Source organism: Trachurus japonicus, chromosome 9 (genome assembly GCF_045865225.1).
Source record: "Trachurus japonicus isolate A0001 chromosome 9, Traja_1.0".
In the NCBI taxonomy this organism is placed as follows: Eukaryota; Metazoa; Chordata; class Actinopteri; order Carangiformes; family Carangidae; genus Trachurus; species Trachurus japonicus.
The window spans coordinates 13,848,089-13,868,852 of record NC_140915.1 but is presented as its reverse complement, the minus strand read 5'-3'; the positions used below and the strand labels follow the sequence as shown (position 1 = coordinate 13,868,852).

At 40.0% G+C, this 20,764-nt stretch overlaps 4 protein-coding genes across 4 annotated transcripts; all 4 read left to right on the top strand.

Moving 5' to 3' along the window:
• The first annotated feature begins 11 nt into the window (after positions 1-11).
• Positions 12-3,699, top strand: isca1 (iron-sulfur cluster assembly 1). Its single transcript, XM_085786030.1, has 4 exons — positions 12-116; positions 1,426-1,479; positions 2,137-2,242; positions 2,532-3,699. The coding sequence occupies exons 1-4, from the start codon at positions 36-38 to the stop codon at positions 2,678-2,680; spliced, it is 390 nt and encodes a 129-aa protein (XP_085642156.1). The 5' UTR covers positions 12-35; the 3' UTR covers positions 2,681-3,699.
• On the top strand, positions 1,237-20,005 carry psat1 (phosphoserine aminotransferase 1). Its single transcript, XM_085786028.1, has 10 exons — positions 1,237-1,244; positions 13,923-14,004; positions 15,242-15,302; positions 15,599-15,668; positions 16,386-16,591; positions 17,602-17,774; positions 18,333-18,502; positions 18,751-18,879; positions 19,355-19,492; positions 19,586-20,005. The coding sequence occupies exons 2-10, from the start codon at positions 13,948-13,950 to the stop codon at positions 19,686-19,688; spliced, it is 1,107 nt and encodes a 368-aa protein (XP_085642154.1). The 5' UTR covers positions 1,237-1,244; positions 13,923-13,947; the 3' UTR covers positions 19,689-20,005.
• Positions 3,773-5,563, top strand: LOC146981080 (uncharacterized). Its single transcript, XM_085786029.1, has 4 exons — positions 3,773-3,865; positions 3,959-4,027; positions 4,718-5,159; positions 5,381-5,563. Exons 2-4 carry the CDS (start codon positions 3,971-3,973, stop codon positions 5,506-5,508), a joined length of 627 nt encoding a protein of 208 aa, XP_085642155.1. The 5' UTR covers positions 3,773-3,865; positions 3,959-3,970; the 3' UTR covers positions 5,509-5,563.
• Positions 6,525-11,507, top strand: kiss1rb (KISS1 receptor b). The gene is made up of 6 exons (XM_085788113.1): positions 6,525-6,754; positions 7,459-7,583; positions 8,102-8,237; positions 9,191-9,429; positions 9,523-9,675; positions 10,936-11,507. The coding sequence occupies exons 1-6, from the start codon at positions 6,535-6,537 to the stop codon at positions 11,170-11,172; spliced, it is 1,110 nt and encodes a 369-aa protein (XP_085644239.1). The 5' UTR covers positions 6,525-6,534; the 3' UTR covers positions 11,173-11,507.
• Positions 20,006-20,764: the final 759 nt, after the last annotated feature.

Here is a 20,764-nt window from a genome sequence, read left to right as displayed (position 1 = left end):
AACTGGATGTTGTGATTTCGGACTCGTGAAGCAACATGTCTGCCTCCATGGTGCGAGCGACCGTCCGAGCGGTCAGCAAAAGAAAGATACTACCCGCAAGAGCCGCACTGACACTGGTAAGTGATGAACTATGCTCATAAATTCACCCAGAACATCTTTCTGCCCGGTCAGTTTGTGCTTAACAGGGAACCATATGGCGTTAAATACTCGCGTCCGGTGGCTAACGTCGTTACGTGATCCGGAGCTAAGCTAAGCTAACTAGCATCGATGACATAAACGTCAGATGCAGAACAAGTTTCCCGAGACACTTCTCTTTTCATGGCGTTGAAGATCTCGCAATAGCTGATTTACACACTAGAGAGGCTCTCCACTTGCGACTTTATGTTGTGAAACTATATTTGTATCTGTATTTAACTGAATATTAAAGTAACTACCAGACAAAGTTACGTTAAATTGCTAAGACGAAGTGTTGCTGGGGCGACCGTTAACTGCGCATTAACAATTCAACGCAACAGTTAAACCGTTACAACGATAAATTAAGCCTCTCTTATATTGCTGGAAACTGTAATAATGTATTAATTTACGAGATAAAAGACAGTAACATGCAGGAGTAAGGCGATATTACACTCTTGCATAATGTTGAGATGCAAGACAATAACAATTTTGTGATGTCTTGTTTAATTTAACGAACATTTTATTTAAATAATCTCAAGTAAATTGAAAACTACTCAGTGTGTCATCATTAATATGAATGAAATAGACTTCGGTGCAGAGTAATGGTTTGTTATGGGTGGGGATCTGATCAGCTCTGCTAATTCTGCTGTGTCATGATACAATGTTTGCATGAGGTGGCTTCAGCTGATAAAGGCGCCCTGCTAAAGTAAACGTAATCTAGTGGGGACGTTCCTCAACACTGAGGCAACTGCAACTGGTGTGGCATCATCACAGAGCCATGCTGCAGGCCTCCTTCAACATTATTTGGTACAAAATCTATGTAATTAACTACAACTTAAGCTTTGGACATTGGCTATTATACAGAGTTGGTAGTTAGTAGAATAGTCACAAGCTGTGACACGGTTAGGATGTACTGTACATTTGGTAACCTGGTGGCACACATACAGATGAACACATCGGCTTTAAGGGATTAGCACCATATGACAGGCGTAGTTCACGCTGCCAGTCTCCCAAATGCTTTGTAAAGAAAGCACAAACATGCACTTGTCCTGTGCAGCAACATCCACAGGGTTCAGCGTTATTTCATTTAATTGAATCAATTAGGCTAGCTCGTACCAGTCCACCATACTACACTGGAAATTATTATAAAAAACTGAAACCAGCACTGACTGTAGTGTTTTGCCTACAAATACTGCTTTCACCTGAATATAGTGTATCATAGCTGTTCTGTTTGTTTTTCTTCTCCTTTAGACTCCAGCAGCTGTGAATAAAATCAGGTCGTTGTTGCAGGACAAGCCGGAATATGTAAGTTAACAATATGAACAACAACAGTCACTGAAACATCAAATAACTGAGCATACAGTGTTCCTCTACTTGCTATGTAATGGCAGCAGGAGGGCCTGTTGTTCTCTCTTCAGTAAATTACCTTCCTCTGCTTTGGGTTGTTTTTAAAGTTCATTTTTATCAATATTTGTGAACCTTTTCTTTTGACCACACAATCGCCTTTTCCATTCTTTTTTTTAATGTCACATTTATGCAACATATTTGTTAAAGTGATGTATTTCCAACCATTTTACACATTCACAGCCACTTTACACTGTGATTGGGCCGAAGAATAAAGATGAGTTTGAACCCCCCTGCAAACTCTTGCTAACTTTTGATTTGTTAGACAACTATAACCGTAATTTAACCTTTAATGTCTACAACTCAGTTCATCTCTATAAATGTTGTCCAGGAGGGATAATTTGAGAAGATACACCATTAAACCCACATTTAAATTATGTTGTTTTACCTTCTCTGTGATAGCTGCCTATTCACTCTGCCTGCCATTGTATTAGATTAGAACAATTAAGGTGTCTTACACACTAATTGTGTTTGACTTCCAGTCTAACACATGTGCTTTCTATTACTCTTGTGTCTTTACATATGTTATAAATATCTATATATATTGTCTCTCTGTAGATCGGTTTGAAGGTCGGTGTGAGAACACGTGGCTGTAATGGACTAACCTACACACTGGATTACACCAAGGATAGAGACAAATCAGATGAGGAAGTGCTGCAGGATGGTAAATCACTTCTCCAATATTTTGTTTTCTGTTATAGAAAAATGTCCTGACTCCTGAATTATCTTAGCAGTACAAAGTTCAAATACAGTTTGTTGAGGATTACTCACAACTTGTCTTGCTGGCTGCCACAGTGATTTTTATTTATAAATACCACCACTAGAGGCTGTTAAAGTTGGACTTTGTCAGATTCTTCATACAGTGGCTGTAATAAAATCATGTGTTAGTAGCGTTGCTGTTTCATTCTTTGCACTTTGATTATTGATGCCAACTCTACTTGACTCTCTTACAGGTGTGAGGGTGTTCATAGAGAAGAAGGCTCAGCTGACCCTCCTGGGAACTGAGATGGACTTTGTGGAGTCGAAGCTGTCCACTGAATTTGTCTTCAACAATCCCAACATCAAGGGCACATGTGGATGCGGAGAGAGCTTCAACATCTGAGCGTCACACAGACCCTCCGTCCCACCGCACCACCCCTCCCGCTCCAAACCTTTGTCCCATCCACTAAGACTGAGAGACTGAATGTTGACGAGGGAAGTTGGACATGAGGAAATCTTTTTGTGATGTGGACCTGCCTCCTTTCCTACCACTGCTCTTCCTGCAGACCACTCACATACAGTATACACACACACACACACACACACACACACACACACACACACACTGTTGAAGCCCAAGTATGTACACGCACATGCTTAGAGGAAGGTTTCAAAATGATGTGTAGTCAAAACCTTAATTGATTTTAGGTTTGGATACCTCTGTTGTCAACACTGCTTCTTTTATTCTGGGCTCTGCGTTTAAAAAAAAAAAACCTGTTAGAAGGGCCTCAAAAGCAAGGTGTTTTTTTAAATTTAGTGATTGTTTATCATTTCACACACGCACGCATTTTCTTTATTCATTCAGTCAAATCTCACCATGACTTTATTATGCAGGAGGAAATGGTACAATGTAGCCCTAGAACATGTTCACTAAAGCAAAGAGCCGTTCAGGTTTAACTTGGTGAAGCTGAGATGATACTGTTCTCAAATTGGAATCTATCCACCAAAAACTATCCCCAGATGTTCAGGCCGACAACAGCTGTTTGACAAACACACTGTAAGACAGTGCGCCATTACCCAGTGTCATGTACCCACAGTATGTAAAGGTGGAGGAGTTTGAGTGTCTTGAATCTGCTTTATCAGTTTGTATAGTCTTTGAAAATATATATTTATCTCTGTGTAAATATAAAGAATGTAAATCTCCCTTGAACCACACAAACGCACAACAAAAACAAAAAAATAACGCACAAAACATGTATCCTTCACAATAAGAGTACATGAGGTTTATGTTGGTTTCTTGTTTTTTTTTCTTTGCTTGATCAAAACCAGAAACTTGTGTTTGTATAGACTGCGTGCTCTTAAGATTTGTAACCTGTGCAATATGTCTGTGTACATATGAATTAATAAATAGATAAATCCAGTTATGTGACATTATTGTGTATTAACCAGCTGTCAATCACTCTCAGTCGTCATGGTGATGGCTCATGTCAGAACTGTTACATCATAATGTGCAGATTTCCGCTGCAAACCCACAAGACATCGCCTCTTTTCTGCTGAGGCTTTTGCATTAAGGCAGAAGGAGAGGGAGGTACGGTCATTTTGAAAATATTTTGTTAATTATTATAATTTTAGATGTTTGATTGATATTAATGAAATAACATGTGGACGCCTTGTTTTTAAGGGTCTTAGGGTCATGGACAATGAAAACAAGGCTGGAGATCCTGAAAGCAGAGAGACTCATGGGCTGAAGGTAACAAAATATAACACAGCGTTTATTAAGTTTTTATAAAACAAGATATGGTTATAAAACAAATACCAGTAGGTGTTTTGTTACATCTTCATCTGTCAAGCATTACATCACCACATGGAGGTGCTAAAGTTGGAACTATACACCTGAAAAAAACATAAAACCAGCACAAATACATATCTAAACTGCTTTAATTGATTAAGTTGAGCATGTTTAGGCAGCAGAACAAACTGTTAACATATCATCCAACATGTGTTTTAGCAAATAGTTACATCAGCATGTATGTCAAGTCAATACTTTCCATTTAGCTCTGTTATAATTGACCAAATTCTGAGGAAAATATCTGGTTCCTCAGAAGGTAAAAGTTGCAGCATGTTCATTCACTTATTTGTTGTATATATGAGGGTTACTTAAATGTTTTCATTGGAAATAACTCCCATGAGAAATGTGACTTTCGCCAAAGCTGAACTGAAGAACTGAAACTGAACAGAATGACAATAAAATCCTCCAACTTCACAGAACATTTGATTTTAGTGAAACTATTTTGTGTTTCAAAGTGCAATGTATAATGTTTACCCAGAGTATAAGACCAAGTTAAGCTCATGCTAAAACAGTCGGACTGGGTTCATATGTGTCTGTCACTGAAGGATGCAGTTTTTGTTGAGAATCTGTGTCTGTGAAACTCCCTCTCAGATTTCAGACCTGTTGAAGGCTCTGGCTGAGAGGAAGCCCCGACCTCCCCGCGCCACACACATCACTGACCCTGGGAACATCAGGCCCACCCTCTCCGCCTTATTAAAGGACGCCCGTGGGACCTGTAGATCCAGAGCCGTCCTCCCCGTCAACATCAGGCGGTTGTCCAAGCGCCAATATCAGAGGTGGGATCACCTGAGTGAAAGCTCAACTGCCCCAAACCCAAACGCTGCACTGGAGGGACTCTTCCAAACCACCACCACCACCACCACCACCTTCAGTCCTGTCGCCGTCTTACAGTTGCTAGAACAACCTGAGACGTTGCCCTCAGACTCAGTGGGAGAACGTTTCACAAAGCCAGAGATCCATCCAAACATCCTGGGTGTGGAGGATTGGACCAAACAGCTTTCATTGATGCCACCGACAGTGTTAACGCAAACAGGTCAGTTACTGCTCTGTTAGTATATTCATGAAATCATTTACATATCTCACATTTCTCAAGACACACACTCATGCTGAGACCAACTCATGATGTTAAGGGTTAAGAGGCTGTAATTTGGCCACTGTATCACAGTAAAGACTCATAGATATTCACACCAATTAGAAGAAAAATACTACAATCATTAATGTTATTATTTCATGTTTGATCTCCTCTGGGGCCAGTCAACCAGTGGTTCTTTGAGAACTTGACAGACCTACAGAAGAAGCTGTTTTCAGGGGCCTCAAAGAAACATGGAGTTCATCGCAACTCGCCTGAATCCACCTCCTCTTCACCACCTCCACCTCTTTAAAGGAAGTTAGTGACAGAAAAGATAAACTCAAACTGAAACCAGCAAAGTCAGCTTGTCTTTTTTTCCTTTCTTCTTTTTATTGTCCATTTGAAAATGACAAAAAAAAACAAAAAAAACAGTAAGAACAGCTTCAGAACTTCCTTATTTATGGCACACAAACATAAATCCTCTAAAATACAGTTGTTGGTCCTGACGATATATTAAACAACAATCAACGTCACCTTTGTACTTGAACACAAACACAAATTGACATGGTTTGTCACTTGCTGTGGTAATGACGGCTTTGAAAACAAGTGCTGTTGGTGGAAGTGGCTGGAGGTCACTGTGTCCTGTCACCTCGACCACCTGCTGCCTCCTTCATTCATCATTCATCATTCATCCTTCATGCTCGTTTTGGTTTTTGCCGGTTACGTACTATGTTCTGCTGTTTTAGGCAGTGAATCAGCTACATCTCTGATAATGAAATAAAACAGAGGAATAACTTCTTAGTGTGAGTCAGGAGTAGGTTCATCTGCAGTAGTTTAAGAAAAAGGAAATGACTTCCAGCTGCAGTTGTTTTGCAGGGCAGCCAGTCCTGGGTAATTACAGGTGATGCTGGAGTTTAGTTTAAAAGCTCCTGACGCTTCTCGCTCAGCCTCTCGCTCTTTCACACGCATTACTGTAACACTCTCGACGCAAAATGACTCTGAGCCCCCTCCCACCCCCCAGATACGGTGGGTCTATAACAGTGCTTTCATCTCAGAGCTGCAGAGAACAGAGCAGCATCAGGCGCCAGGAGAGACGGAGCACCACACAGGTAAGACAAACTTATTATCATACATGAGAAAACATATATGATGATGTTTTGTCATAAATCTACATTTAATATTGATATAATTATGATAAAAAAAAAAAATTGTGCTCACATTTCACCTGTTTTTGTTGCATTTCCTATTTTAAATCAATTGCATGTTGGCAGACACAGAAATGTCAACTATGTTTACGTGCTCTGCAGAAATATTCCTACAGTAGGTTTGACTTGTGAGGATGATGGTGGAGTCGGCAGCCAATCAGGCTCCAGACTGTGGGTCTGCATGCAACAGGTCCACAGCCCTGGAGGGACGGGGGCCGCCGGTGTTGGTGGACGCCTGGCTCGTCCCCACTTTCTTCGGTCTCATAATGCTGGTCGGCTTGGTCGGGAACTCGCTGGTCATCCATGTCGTCACCAAACACCAGCAGATGAAGACCGTCACCAACTTCTACATCGGTAACAAAAACAATGATGGTGATTTGTAATTAACACAAAAAAAGAGGCACATTTTTGCATTTAAAACCTTTAAATCACAATAGAAAAGTCTGAAAGTGTTAGGTTTGGAGTTTTGTATTGTTAAAGCAGAAGTAAGTGATATATTTGTGTTAATATAAGTCTTAAATAGTTATATCTTCCGACAGCAATCACTTACATAGAGTGTTTGGTCTGAAACATGGGTCTGTCAGTCACTCTGCTCTGCTCTGAGCCGAAGAGAAAACATTTATCGTATCCTACAGTTTTTATCCAATGAGGAGAGAGAACGGCATGCAGGGCTGTGTGTGCAGCCAAGGAACGCCGTGAATGTGGCGACGTAGGGATGAGGACTGTTATGGTGCGTTCAAGGAAACTCGTATTTTTCCGACCTGTGAAGTCGTACGAGTTCACCGGTCGGAAGTTACGAGTGGCCGTTATAGTGACTTTCACCAGTAAAACAGGTCGGAAAAATACGAGTGGGTTGCCTGGAACGCTACAAAGTCGTAAGTTGTGACTTGAAGCTGTAATTTACGATTTCAAAAGCCTGCCTGGAACGCAGCATTAGCGAAAACGACCGGACCACTTACTTCTGCTTTAATATCTCAGCAGCTGCCTATTTTAGTACTAATCCACTTGATTTATGGTGACTGCCTTGAATACATCTCACATTTGTTGCTCTCTTCCAGTCAACCTGGCTACGACTGATATCCTGTTTCTGGTGTGCTGTGTGCCCTTCACTGCCACTCTGTACCCACTGCCCAGCTGGGTCTTTGGAGAGTTCATGTGCCGTTTGGTGAACTACCTTCAGCAGGTTAGAGACACTCTCACAAACAAGTAAATACATCATCAGAGCCACTACCGAGATGTTAATGTTTACCCTGTAATATTATGATACTGTCATGGCATGATGACTAAAATACCATGGTGTAGTACTGCAGGGTTTGTTTTAAGGCACTGTAGTATTATGGATACTAACTTATTTTATTGTGTGCAGAATAACTAGTACTATGAGTTATTGCATGTCTTACACACCAGAATTCGAGTTGTTTTTATAGCTGAAAATCATTGTGTATTATGTTGTAATTAAATATGATATCATGAAAACAATGTTTCTCAAATAGGTAATCTGTATGTAAACGTGTGTTAAATACAGACAGATAGAAGCTACTATGTGTTTCATTGAAACATTTAAGACTAATAAAAAGCACAAATCAAATCATGCTTCATCTCACATTGTTTTGTTATTAAGTGTTATTACAAAATCTGATTTTAAGACGCACAAATCATAAAACCAACTTGATAATATTTGTTGTGTGTATGTTTTTAAAGGTGACTGCTCAGGCAACATGTATCACCCTATCAGCCATGAGTGTGGACCGCTGCTATGTGACCGTCTACCCTCTACAGTCGCTGCGACACCGCACACCCCGCATGGCTCTGGCTGTCTCTGTGTCCATCTGGATAGGTAACACAACTGGATAAACTTGGATTCAAATTTTGAAAAAATTAGAAAACATGACACTTAACACACCCTTCTAGACACAGTGGTTATGAGGTTGTGCTAACATGTGCACAACTTATTGCTTCTGTCAATCACCTCCACTTTGGTGTTTATTATTTTGCTGCTTGAGAATTAGTCATATGATGGAAATTTTGGCAACAGGACAAAGGAGAGATTCCAGCAGCAGCCGCAGAAATATGGCACAGTGTGACAGACTGACGTACCTGACAATCAATCACAGCCATAATCTCTTCTTAATGCAACAATCACACATTAGATCCCCAAACTTTTTGACCCCCAAAAGTGTTGGTGCCATAGACTTGTGACCCCCACTATGATGCACAGAGCACACGCACAAATAGGCGTATCTGAACACAGGCATAATGACAACACAAAAGAACAGGACAGCCTTACAACAAGGATGTGATTTTACATATAGCTATTTACTATAAAATAAAAGCAGAATACCTCAGTCTAAGTAATATCCATGTAACTTATGAGTGAACATTGTTGCTGTCATGTGCAAACTTAATATTGACTCAAGAAGAATATCTCAGTCAAAGTAATATCCATAAACCATAGTACTGAGTAAACATGTAAACATTGTTGCTGTGCAAACTTAGATTTTGGGAATTACCATGTTTCAGCGTTAATCTCTCCTAATGAGATTGTTTAATTTTGGAGATGGCCACTCGGAGATCATCTTCCACGTTTAGATGCAATCTGTAAATTTATTTGCATAGTTTTATTTTTAATTTTAACTACTACTGTTTATCTTTTTTACATTTACAACTAAAATGTGGTATTTGTAATCATTTAAAAATGTTATTTAATTTCTGGAAATCATCTCACGACCCCCACTTTGGGAACCCCTGCATTAGAGGACATGAAAACCTCCTGTCCTCTGTCCCCTCCAGGCTCCCTGCTGCTGTCGACCCCCGTGGCCGTGTACCAGCGCCTGGAGGCCGGGTACTGGTTCGGCCCTCAGACCTACTGCAGCGAGGTCTTCCCCTCGGCCCGCCTCCAGAAAGCCTTCATCATCTACAGCTTCCTGGCCGTCTACCTGCTGCCCCTGCTCACCATCACTGCCTGTTACGCCTTCATGCTCAAACGCATGGGCCAAGCCAGCGTCAACCCCATCGACAGTAACTACCAAGTAAGAGAAAGATATGGAGTTTTTATTTATTTATTTTTTTTACTTGTTTTCATGTCCACAGAGGACAAAACATTTTTATTTCTCTGACTCCAGCTTCAGGCTCAGGCCCAGCGAGCGGCAGCGGTGCGGGCGCGAGTCTCCAGGATGGTGGTGGTGATGGTGGCCCTGTTCCTCCTCTGCTGGGGGCCCATCCAGGTCTGCATCCTCCTACAAGCGTTTGGCCTCCGCAGTTACGTCCTCTACAAGGTGATTCATTCTGCAGATCAATGGCTGAAATATAAATAATTATTATTTTATTGACTGCTTAACTTGTAGTTATCTGTATCGGGCCTAAATTTACAATTGAATGGAGACAATGAAGCCAATTAGACAATTTCTAACAACATTGTGTATGTGCTGCAACCACCTCTGGTAATTTACAGTGGCAATGCACAATAAATGTAATTGCACCAGAGTAATTACTGTGTCCCTGAATGCACTGCAACTTAAAACAACAACAACACATGTGCTACAAAACACAACGCAGCAGAAGTGTCTTTTGACTTTAAAAGTTAGTTTTTGCAATGCATGTGTTGTTGTTTTCTGAGTCTGTGTTTTCTCTAGTTGCAGCACGTTGACCTCTCAGGGCCACCGTAGCTAATAGCTAATTTGAATGTGCTGTCTCTGGACAGGTAGACAAAAAATACTTAACAGCAAGTTTATTATAAAAAGGTCAATTTATGTCATAAGATGTCAGGTATATAAAATAAATCCATTAATATGAACAAACACTACAGAAAACAGCACTGTAAAATTGTCCATCAGTACAGACAGGAGAGCAGTGTAATAACTGATGAATTCAGATAGAAGAACAGTATAAGCTCTTTTGTTAATAGAAGTCCATTTATGTCCACTGTAAAGAAAGGTAGTCTAGATAGAAAGTCTTTATACAATATGAGAACTTTCTACTCATTTATAATCAGGCAGAGTTACTACTACTAATGCTGTGAATACTCGCACAGGTGAAGATGTGAGCTTCAAAACAAGCTCGACATTATTTCACAAGTTCCTGCTTGTTTAATTATGGAGGGAATCAGCTTCCATTCATAGTCATCTGGGTTTAGATCTGGGATTTTATAAGAGGCGTTTGAGTTCTGGAGGGAGAACAGGAAAAACAACACTGTGATGCGGAGGCATTAAAGAGGCAATAGAGCGATAAAGTAGGATAAGTTGTATGAATGTCACGTGACTCACAGTTATGAAACCACAGTGTCCTGAACTGACCGGTGCAGAAGAGGTACGATACAATAGAAAAGCACTGCAATTGAATGTAGGTCAGGTTTAAATTAAATTAATTAAGCATTAGGACAGACTGAGTTGAACTGGTGACATGAACATAAACCTACAGGGTCGTGACATTATCTGGGAGAGTCTCTTTGTCTGTATCAAGTAACATTAAGGATATAATCTAAAGACAAACTGGGAAAACAACAATGTCTTTTAATTTTTCTTTTAATCTTCTAACAGCTGAAGATTTGGGGTCACTGCATGTCTTACTCCAACTCCTCAGTCAACCCGCTGGTTTACGCCTTCATGGGCAACAACTTCAGAAAGGCCTTCAAACACGCCTTCCCCGCCATGTTTGTGTGGCGCACCAGGGGCAGAGTCAGGGTGGGAAACATGGATGCGGAGGACCGGGGGGAGACGGATCGTCAGGCACCCAAAGGAGAAGCAGAGATGCACTTTCTTTCATCTGGATCCTAAAGGCCACACTGGGCGTTTGGACACTTCATTGTTTATTTATAGTTTGTTCTGGAGGTGAGAGCAGTGTGCTCTGGTATAAGCGTTCATCCACACACACACACACATGAGCAATCCCTGTCATGTGATCACCTAAAAAGAGCAAATCAGTCAGAAGCCTCTCGTGACCTTCACGAGCTCCTCAAACACAATTATCTCTGTCACATTTTTCGGGGTTAGCTGGACTGATCGCTGTCAGTTCACTGGACGTCACATTGTTTCAGCTCCTGCTTGTTTTTGTTTTTTTTACCGTCTTCACAGTCTTTCAAAAGAAAATTGTACAGCACAAGAATTACAAATGTTCCTAATCGCATCTTTGTTTGATATAGTATTATAGGTTTCTGAGTCAATCTGCTCTGTCTGTTATGTTAGTAGATTGGCTGTTATCTCCTGTCTCTTGTATTTTGGTTATATAATTTAAAAACATTTTTTTAGAGGACCAGTGGTGGAGCATTGTTACAGATAGCAGCTCTTCTAGTTACACAGTACTAGCTGTGTAAAAGCTTGTGCACACACCTTTTACTGTGTTTTTGCAATTTCTTTCAAAATCGTCATATTGTGATTATATGGGCAGATGTTGCTATTTTGATTTCAGTGTGAATGTGAATTACCTTTGCTTGTCATTTTCACAAAAAAAATATAGAATTGATGATGTGATTTTTGTTTCATCTTGTACCAAACAAACATGTCCCTTTACGTCTTAAGGATATGATGTGTTGGACGCCGTCTCTGCGGCAATACAACATTTATGGTGCTTAACAGTGGAGAACAATATTGTGATATATCTTTACTTTTATCACTTAATCATTTTGTTTACATTGCAGTGAGTTGTGCAGTTTTATTATTCATTCATTCAGGCTCGTATTGTGCTCAGGTAGGCTGTACTTGTCAGCAGCCTATATATTAGGCTATATTAACATATACAGTTGGAGGCAGTGTTGTATTTACACAGAATATACAAGGCATCTTAAACATAAATCATGGTGTGTGTGTGTGTGTGTGTTTCTCCACTTCTGTGTTGTTTTATTGAGTTCATTGCTTTGTTCAGTGCATATGCTCTTACCCAGAAGTCCTTTCTCTTCCTCTTACCTCAAGGTGCAACTTCTATTTTATACGTTGACCTGCATTTTGATTTTGAAATGTCCCAACTGCTGCAAAGCCCGTTGATTTATTGATGATTGAATGCATGTTAAAGGTTACAGCCTTTGTAAACCAGCTAAACTATAAGGAAACAAATTCAATTTAGAAATCCCTCCTGAGCTGAATGTTTTATGTAGGAGGACGTCCATGGTACTAAAACTGGTAGGACCAGATATTTGTGACGTTTGTTTTTCTCCCTTGTTTTTAAAGAGACAGACGCCACCCAGGCTACTTTAAACTACATTTGACTAAATGTTATCGATTGTGGTTTTAAACCAATATTTGCTGTACACCACACTGAGAAACACCATCTGCTGGTGATTTTCTGGCAATCAGTGTCCCTGTTCAGTGTGAGTCAGGGAAAGTTGGCTGGGTCCTTGTGTTGCCTTCAGGTGATGTGGGAAAATATTGGAATATCCACAAAGTTGCACACGAGGCAGCTTCCATACAGGGTTTTTCTTGCTGTAATCATCACTCCTGTTTCTGATCCTGACCTGTCATAATGAATTTTCAATGTAATTTATGGGGATTTTGGGGATTTTCTAATTCCAAATGTTCATCGTTGGTCTATGTTGCAAGGGCTAAGTTATGTCCACAAACAATGAATACTTTTTTCTTTTTTTTAATTGATCTGCACACTGTTTTCTTTATTAATTATTTCCCATGGCCCATGATGGCATCTACATACAACTTTTTTGGTCCAATTAACAGTTAAAAAACACTGGTACCAAATGTTGAAACTATAACTTGACTGTTGCAGTAGTTGCTGACTGTATTCAAAGAAATCTGATGAATATGCTCTCATTAAGATGTTGCATACGGTAGGCCTATGTATATTTTTTGTTATCATTATTTATGTTATGAATATCCTGCCAGTTAGCTTAAAGCAGAAGTAAGTGATCCGGTCGTTTTGGCTAACTTCTTGTCAGCAGATGGAGTTAGCAGTCCCCGCCCTCGTCCCTACGTCACCACATTCACGTGCATCCCTTGGCTGCACACACAGAGAGGACCGCCCCTTTATGCTGTTCTCTCTCCTCATTGGATAAAGGTTGTAGGATACAAGGAAAGTTTTCTCCTCGGCTTACAGCAGAGCAGAGTGACTGACAGACCTGTGTTTCAGACCAAACACTCTATATAAGTGATTGCTGTCGGAAGATATAACTATTTAAGACTTATATTAACACAAATATTCCGCTTACTTCTGCTTTAATGCCTTCTTATGTGTTAATGTATATAAATGTAAAATTAATGATAAGTAGTTGATAAAATGTTTCAATAAAGAAATAGTTGCCGACTAGTTTTCTTACTCCATTAATCAACACATTGCTGCAGTTCACATGCACACACATTACATAAACCTCATCTTTTTGGTCGAGTTTACGCGTTTTACGAGCTGGACCTGAACGCAACATCGCAGACAGCGATGTAATTGGCACCCGGGCCGACCAGTCAGTGCTGGAGGAGAGCGGTGGAAGAGCAGCTGCTGAGGCCGAGGAGGAAATCACTCACTCCGCTGAAACAACCAGAGGCGACGCAACATCCACCCGGCTGAGCAGCAGCACAGAGCAGCACAGAGCAGCACACAAACCCGTTTCCATCATGGAGCAGAAACAAACCATCAACTTTGGAGCCGGACCTGCTAAACTGCCCCAGTCCGTGAGTGCACACACACCAATTCATTCATTTGCACGTGTTGGACGTTTGTAGTGATACTTGGAAGAAAAAGAAAAGCTGTCAAAACCGAGCTGAATGTGAACCGGAGCTAAGAGAAATGCAACTTAACGAGAACAGAGATTTTATTTATGTGTGATGGAGGCTGTTTTGCAGATGCACGCTTCAGGATCTCACATGACTCATTCATTCACTTCTATATAATGAGGTTGATGAGGCGCATATCAAAAAAAAAAAAAAAAGAAAATCTGCACATGCATGTTCACTGTTCATGTGCAGGCCATGTCTCCCCCCATTAAGACAGACAGACAGACAGACCCTGACGCCGTGTGCTAGTGAGGGAGAAACCAGGCTGGTCTGAGATCTGTTATTCAGCAGCTCGGACTGACTGAAAACAGAGCGTTGAGTTGCATCAGCCTCCTTCATTCATGTGGAAACTTGCTCCTTTGTGCCTCACTGTCAGCAGCAGCAGCACAGCCCACCTCTAGATGGCAGGAAAACAGAGCAATGAATCACAGCTCGCACTCAGCAAACTTTAGATAAGATACAACTCTTTTTTTGTTTGTGTAACTTAAAAGTGCAAACATGGCAACTTGCAACCTCAAACATGGCAACTAACCAGTGGACAAACAAATGTAACGATAAGAAAGACACACAGCATCTATCTATCTATCTATCTATCTATCTATCTATCTATCTATCTATCTATCTATCTATCTATCTATCTATCTATCTATCTATCTATCTATCTATCTATCTATCTATCTATCTAAATCACAAGCAATCATTTGATTTAAACAAATTATGTGTATAATTCACAAAACTGACTGTAAGTGGCATGCTAATATTAACAATGCACATATTGTTTATCATAGTATCAAATAGGGATTATATCATCATTTTCATTTTATTCAATTTGTATATGTGAAATTAAGCACTAAATGTGTTTCTAATTCTTTCTGTCTAATTGTAAAATGAATCAGCACTGATAATAGTAGTAATTGACAATCTAGTTAAATAGGCTACATACATTTGAATGACCTACTATATCACTACACCACCTTACTCATAAAGATTGAGCTCATCAGCTATAGTCTGCTTCTCAGTTTTAGACTTGGCTGATTTCTCATGCTGTTCAGAAATTATTTTTTAAACCTCTTTAGATAAAGAAAACATAATTCTTGACAGAGTTGAAATAAAAGTATAATGTGACCTGTTGCAGGTGCTGCTACAAGCACAGAAGGAGTTCCTCAACTACAGTGGCATTGGCATCAGTGTTCTTGGTGAGTAGAGCTACAGACAAGTTACATTTGAATAATTATAAACCAAACCTGTTGTATTTTATTTTTCATGATAAATAGATCCCACCTGTCTAAATTTAATGCAGCCATAATAATACAACAGTCTTAGCAGAGCATCAACAGTAGTTATCATCCCCAGCAGATCCCTGCTTCCTCACTCTGTTGAATCTCTGCTATACTAAATGAGTGCCAGTATTGCGTAAATGACTAACATTTAACCACTAGATACAAGTGACCGTGAGATTAAACTAAAATGTTTCTGATTTTGTTCAAACCAGAAATGAGCCACCGATCGTCAGACTTCAACAATATCCTCAACAAAACAGAGAGTCTCCTGCGAGAGCTGTTGTAAGTGACTTTAGTTGCTCTGTGTCCTTCACACAAACAGGTGATACAAGTCTTGCAGTTCTGTGTCAACATTATCCTGTAGCTACATGCCAGGTTATTAAAGGTTTAATGCTTAAGTGAGCTGATCGCTGTGTAATATCTATGTAATTAATATACAAGATTGATCAGAAAGAGTTGAACTTGCTGCAGTCTGTCTAAGAAGACTGTGATTTTACAGTGTGATTGACTTTTCATATTCTATTTATTCTGTTACTTCTTTATTCTCATACAACACAAAACTTAGATAATCATAACATATTTACAAATGCAAAACTGATGTTAAAAACAAAATGAACACACCACATTACATTAATTTGATTTCGGGATTTGGGAAATTGCTAATGATTATATACAAGTGGATGCTGATGACACATAAACTGGTAGTGGCAGATATGTGTTGGTTGTTTGTTTTTCAGGTTGTTCTTAAAGTAACATACACCATCTCGTCTATTTTTAATTACTTTTTGCAAAATGACATATAATATTGATTTCATACATTTCAACATTTACTTAACCTCAGGCAGTCTAACTATACAGACACAAGTTTTATTAACATTACAGTATTATAATATCACAACATAAATACTGAGAAACTGCGTCCGTAGTTGAATGTTTTGCTGTATGTGGTGACATCTGCTCTGCATACGGTGTTTAACACAATGACCTGTGTCTTCACAGAAACGTCCCGAGCAACTACAAGGTGATGTTTCTGCAGGGCGGCGGCTCCGGACAGTTCAGCGCCGTTCCTCTCAACCTGATCGGCCTTAAAGAGGACAAGTGCGCCGATTACCTGGTGACCGGCACGTGGTCGTCAAAAGCAGCGAAAGAGGCGGAGAAATACGGCAAAGTCAACATTGTCCACCCGAAACTGGACAGTTACACCAGTAAGTCTGACTCTTTGTGCATGGTGCGGATCATCTTCACGCTGTGTGTGAATACAGATTGAGATGTGGTACTCTAATAGAAATTAGAAAGAAAATCATCAATAACTGCCACCACCATAATTAAATGTATTAGTAGGACAAGTTAGGTTTTTGTAACTCATGTCATTTCTTGACACAGGATATTATATACTTATACTTATAATATACTTAAAGTTCTACTTAATAGCCATTAAAAAAGTGGTTTCAGCTCTTATGAGTTGGCCATTGTCATTCATGCTGCATTAGGACAGTCCCCCTCTAAAATCTGGCAAGCCTCCAGGATGTTACATAACCAACAAAGAGAGCCGACTACCAAAGACTCTGGTATGCGAGCAGCCGTTTCCACATGGTTGTGTCCGATTAGGGTTTTTTAACTTGGATTCTTGTTCATCCTAATGTGTGGAGTTGTGTTTTCCAGGGTTTTGAAATTACATTTAATTGGGAGAGAGAACTTTTCATTCACACAGCTGGTTTAAATCAAAGAGCCTCATTCCCCAACAGATTCAGTCAGAGTGACTGTTCTTGTTTCTCCGTCCTCCCTTTAGGTGCACTCCACCAGTGTGGTTTAGAGGACTGAATTTAAAAATAACCAAAGAAACTGGATTGAGGCCGGGGGTGTGAAGTGTATTTGCTAAAGCATTCAGGATGATATGGATATCGCAGCCAAAGTAATGCAAGACTGTGTTGCAGTTTTTAGCAGCATGGCTCTGACAATCACAGTGTTAGTCCACTTCTTTGGTCCAGATTGAAATCAACAAGTGTTGGATGATATGACATAACATTTCAGGTGGATATTTGTGTCTTTAGTTGTTATGTGGCTAAATACCTATTTGATAGATTATCAGTGATAGCCAGACCAACTGTGCTTAATATCAATTGCTCATTTGCAAAAGTTAACTTGCTAACACCCCTCAAATAACTGAAATGATGAACATTGTGAGCATTTTCTGTGCTGTTGTTGCTTTCTCCAGAAATCCCAGACTCCAGCAGCTGGACCCTGAACCCCTCGGCCTCCTACGTGTACTACTGCTGCAACGAGACAGTGCACGGTGTGGAATACAACTTTGTACCCGAAACAAACGGAGTGATCCTCGTCAGCGACATGTCCTCCAACTTCCTGTCCCGACCCGTGGATGTGTCAAAGGTGAGGACAATGATGCTGAAAAACATATTTTCTCTAAGCTATGAGGGGAATTTTTGATTTAGCAAGAACAGCTACTGTATGGAAGTCAAAACAAAACCAAATTTGCTAAAGTTATATAAGAAAAAGCAAGGTTAGACATAAAAAAATACAAAATAATAATGCAAAGATTATATTAAATAAGATAAAAACATATTTGATTTATGTCAAAACAAAACAAAACCAAATTTGCTGAAGTATAAGTAAAAGCAAGGTCAGACATAAGGGATACAAAATGATAACGTAAAGATTATATAACATAAAAGAGTGAGAAAAATGAAAATCTGATGGTAGTATTGTTAGCATGCTAAGATGCTAAACCTCTGCGTCTCAATATCAAATGGCTGTTCCTGTGATAAACATACCACTAAAATTAGCGTTTTAGTTCCTAAGCAACAGTTTAGCAATGTAATCCCTGCTGATTCTAGTCCTCTTGTGGTTCCCTCGAGGCAAACTGAACAGTTTCTTCCCCATGAGTCGATAAGGTAGTTACAACTAGTTGTATTATGTGTCCTTTTGTAGTTTGGGCTGATCTTCGCCGGAGCCCAGAAGAACGTGGGCTGTGCCGGGGTAACTGTGGTCATTGTGCGTGAGGACTTGTTAGGCCACGCTCTGAAAGAGTGTCCCATCGTCCTGGACTACAAGGTGCAGGCTGAGATGAACTCCCTCTACAACACACCGCCATGTTTCAGGTACAGACTGTCCATCTGTTTTTAGCAACTGAATCTTGGTTAAGCATTATGAATACAGATGTTTAGGTTTATAGTATGTCTCAAACGATGAATTCAATGGGACAATTGTTGAATTTTACATTCGGTCATGAAATATTTTAAAACATCATCCTTTAAGTATTTATATTTATAACAGACATAAACGGACATAACATTGGTTTGTACCACTTTGATTGTGTGTGACTGTTTCAATCATGTTGTTGGTCCAGTATCTACATCATGGGTCTGGTGCTGGAGTGGATTAAGAACAATGGCGGCAGCGCTGCGATGGAAACACTCAACAAGCAGAAGTCCTCCATGATTTATGACATCATCAACGGTTCAAATGGTTTCTATGCGTGAGTATCCGATCACCTCTGAGGCGAAAACTTTCTAGGAACGTCAAACACTGTGAGTCATTAGTGGTATTCCAGGCCAACCATTTAACTCTGAACGTCCCTGACTGAATGACTGAGTGATGGAGTTACACCATTATACATTTATCGTATTTCAAATTAGAGTCCTTCTAGAAATCTGTATATTGATCCAGGCATACATTTTTATTGTGGTGATATAAGATTTCTCCTTCATGAGTTAGGTAAAGGGAAGAATAATATTACAGACCTAAGAAAGTACCAGTATGTAATGCAATCACAGCAAACAATTAAGTACTGTATGTTACCAGACCAAATTAAAGGCCTAGCACTAAGGGATCTCTCTGTACCCCGTCTGAATTATCTTTCATTATATCCACAAACCCTTTACAACTGCACTGTTATTGACTGATTTCAAATATGGAATTGAAAAATGTATTGCTGCGTCCATTATGTCTAGGTGTCCTGTAGACCCAAGTTGTCGAAGCCGCATGAATGTGCCATTTCGCGTGGGGAAGAAAGAGGGAGATGAAGCCTTGGAAAAGGAGTTTCTGGCTGGAGCATCCAAACGTGGGATGTTATCGCTGAAAGGACACAGGTTAGTTTACGCCTCCTCCTTGTTTTTCCATTCATACCTGCTTTGGTAACTAGTTTAAGTCCTGAAATGAAAACACTTTGTCTCCCTCTGCAGGTCAGTTGGGGGAATCCGTGCATCCCTGTACAATGCTGTGACGCTGGAGGACACTGAAGTCCTGGCTGCCTATATGAAAGAGTTCCTCAAAGAGCACCAATAAGAGAGGCCTTAATGTCACACAGTGGCATGTCATTGCTTCAGCACAGTTTAAATAAAAGTTTACCTCTAGTTGAGATCCATGTTGGATCTGGATGGTGCGCCTTTAGACAGCTGTTTTGTAACACTCGTTCATACTGTAGTTCCTGATAAGCTCTAACCACTTCTGTCCCCAGTAATGTCTTAATTACCTCTGCGTTTCATAGAATTGCTATTTAAATGGATTTATTGACAAACGATGCTTTGATATACACACTGTAGGTAATTCTTGTTACTTGTTGAAAAAATGTATTTACATTCCAGTAAATCTAACTTGACAATACATAACATGTCACCGTGTCATTTCTCATCTTGTGTGCTGTTTTCCCACTGGCCTCAGTTTGTTTTCTAAAAACATAAAAATTGAATCGGTTTCAAAACTTTTTAGGCCGTGCACCCCAGTCTACTTTCCGACCTAGCTGATGCACCCCCAATGCCCGAAACAGGGAAAGTCTATTTATCAACTGGGTTTTTTTTATTTTAATTTTTTATTAAAGCACTTTAATTCAGGTTTACAAATTATGTTCTTGAATTTTATTTACACTGTGAAACCCCCCACTACCTACTACCTTTTTCATGTCACACACCCCCTAGCAGCAGCTTGCACACCACAGGGGGTGCACGCACCACAGTTTGGGAATCCCTGGAGTCAATTATTTCAAAGTCATAACTTGTCTTCACTAATGAGAGAAAGCAGGGCTGGGTGAACTCCTATACTTTAGACTAGATGTACCTAGTCAAGTATTCTTCCAATACAAGTGGAGTTATTATTTTTTACTTCAGTTGCCTTATCTTAAACTACCGGTAGGATATTCAAAAGGATATATCTTTTTGTCTAATATCAACTCATTGATGAATTGCTCCAGAGTGTATTTACAGAGACTAAAAACAGACTTTTAACAGTCAGTGCAGTAAAGGCTCTTGAACCGCCCTTTAAAACTATCCAGACAGGTAACTTCTCTTGGCCCCGCCCACCTTTATAAACGCACCGGTGCCGCGCGCCCACCCATGGGGGCGCCATAATGGCGGCGCAGCACACTT

Excerpts from the sequence above, each read along its gene's own strand:
- kiss1rb (XM_085788113.1), top strand. The coding sequence starts at position 6,535 with ATGATGGTGGAGTCGGCAGCCAATCAGGCTCCAGACTGTGGGTCTGCA. Across the intron at positions 9,430-9,522 it reads CCATCGACAGTAACTACCAA|CTTCAGGCTCAGGCCCAGCG; the intron begins GTAAGAGAAAGA and ends CTCTGACTCCAG. Across the intron at positions 9,676-10,935 it reads GCAGTTACGTCCTCTACAAG|CTGAAGATTTGGGGTCACTG; the intron begins GTGATTCATTCT and ends ATCTTCTAACAG.
- LOC146981080 (XM_085786029.1), top strand. The coding sequence starts at position 3,971 with ATGGACAATGAAAACAAGGCTGGAGATCCTGAAAGCAGAGAGACTCAT. Across the intron at positions 4,028-4,717 it reads GAGAGACTCATGGGCTGAAG|ATTTCAGACCTGTTGAAGGC; the intron begins GTAACAAAATAT and ends ACTCCCTCTCAG. Across the intron at positions 5,160-5,380 it reads GACAGTGTTAACGCAAACAG|TCAACCAGTGGTTCTTTGAG; the intron begins GTCAGTTACTGC and ends CTCTGGGGCCAG.
- isca1 (XM_085786030.1), top strand. The coding sequence starts at position 36 with ATGTCTGCCTCCATGGTGCGAGCGACCGTCCGAGCGGTCAGCAAAAGA. Across the intron at positions 117-1,425 it reads CAAGAGCCGCACTGACACTG|ACTCCAGCAGCTGTGAATAA; the intron begins GTAAGTGATGAA and ends CTTCTCCTTTAG. Across the intron at positions 1,480-2,136 it reads TGCAGGACAAGCCGGAATAT|ATCGGTTTGAAGGTCGGTGT; the intron begins GTAAGTTAACAA and ends GTCTCTCTGTAG.
- psat1 (XM_085786028.1), top strand. The coding sequence starts at position 13,948 with ATGGAGCAGAAACAAACCATCAACTTTGGAGCCGGACCTGCTAAACTG. Across the intron at positions 18,503-18,750 it reads AACACACCGCCATGTTTCAG|TATCTACATCATGGGTCTGG; the intron begins GTACAGACTGTC and ends TTGTTGGTCCAG. Across the intron at positions 18,880-19,354 it reads GGTTCAAATGGTTTCTATGC|GTGTCCTGTAGACCCAAGTT; the intron begins GTGAGTATCCGA and ends CATTATGTCTAG.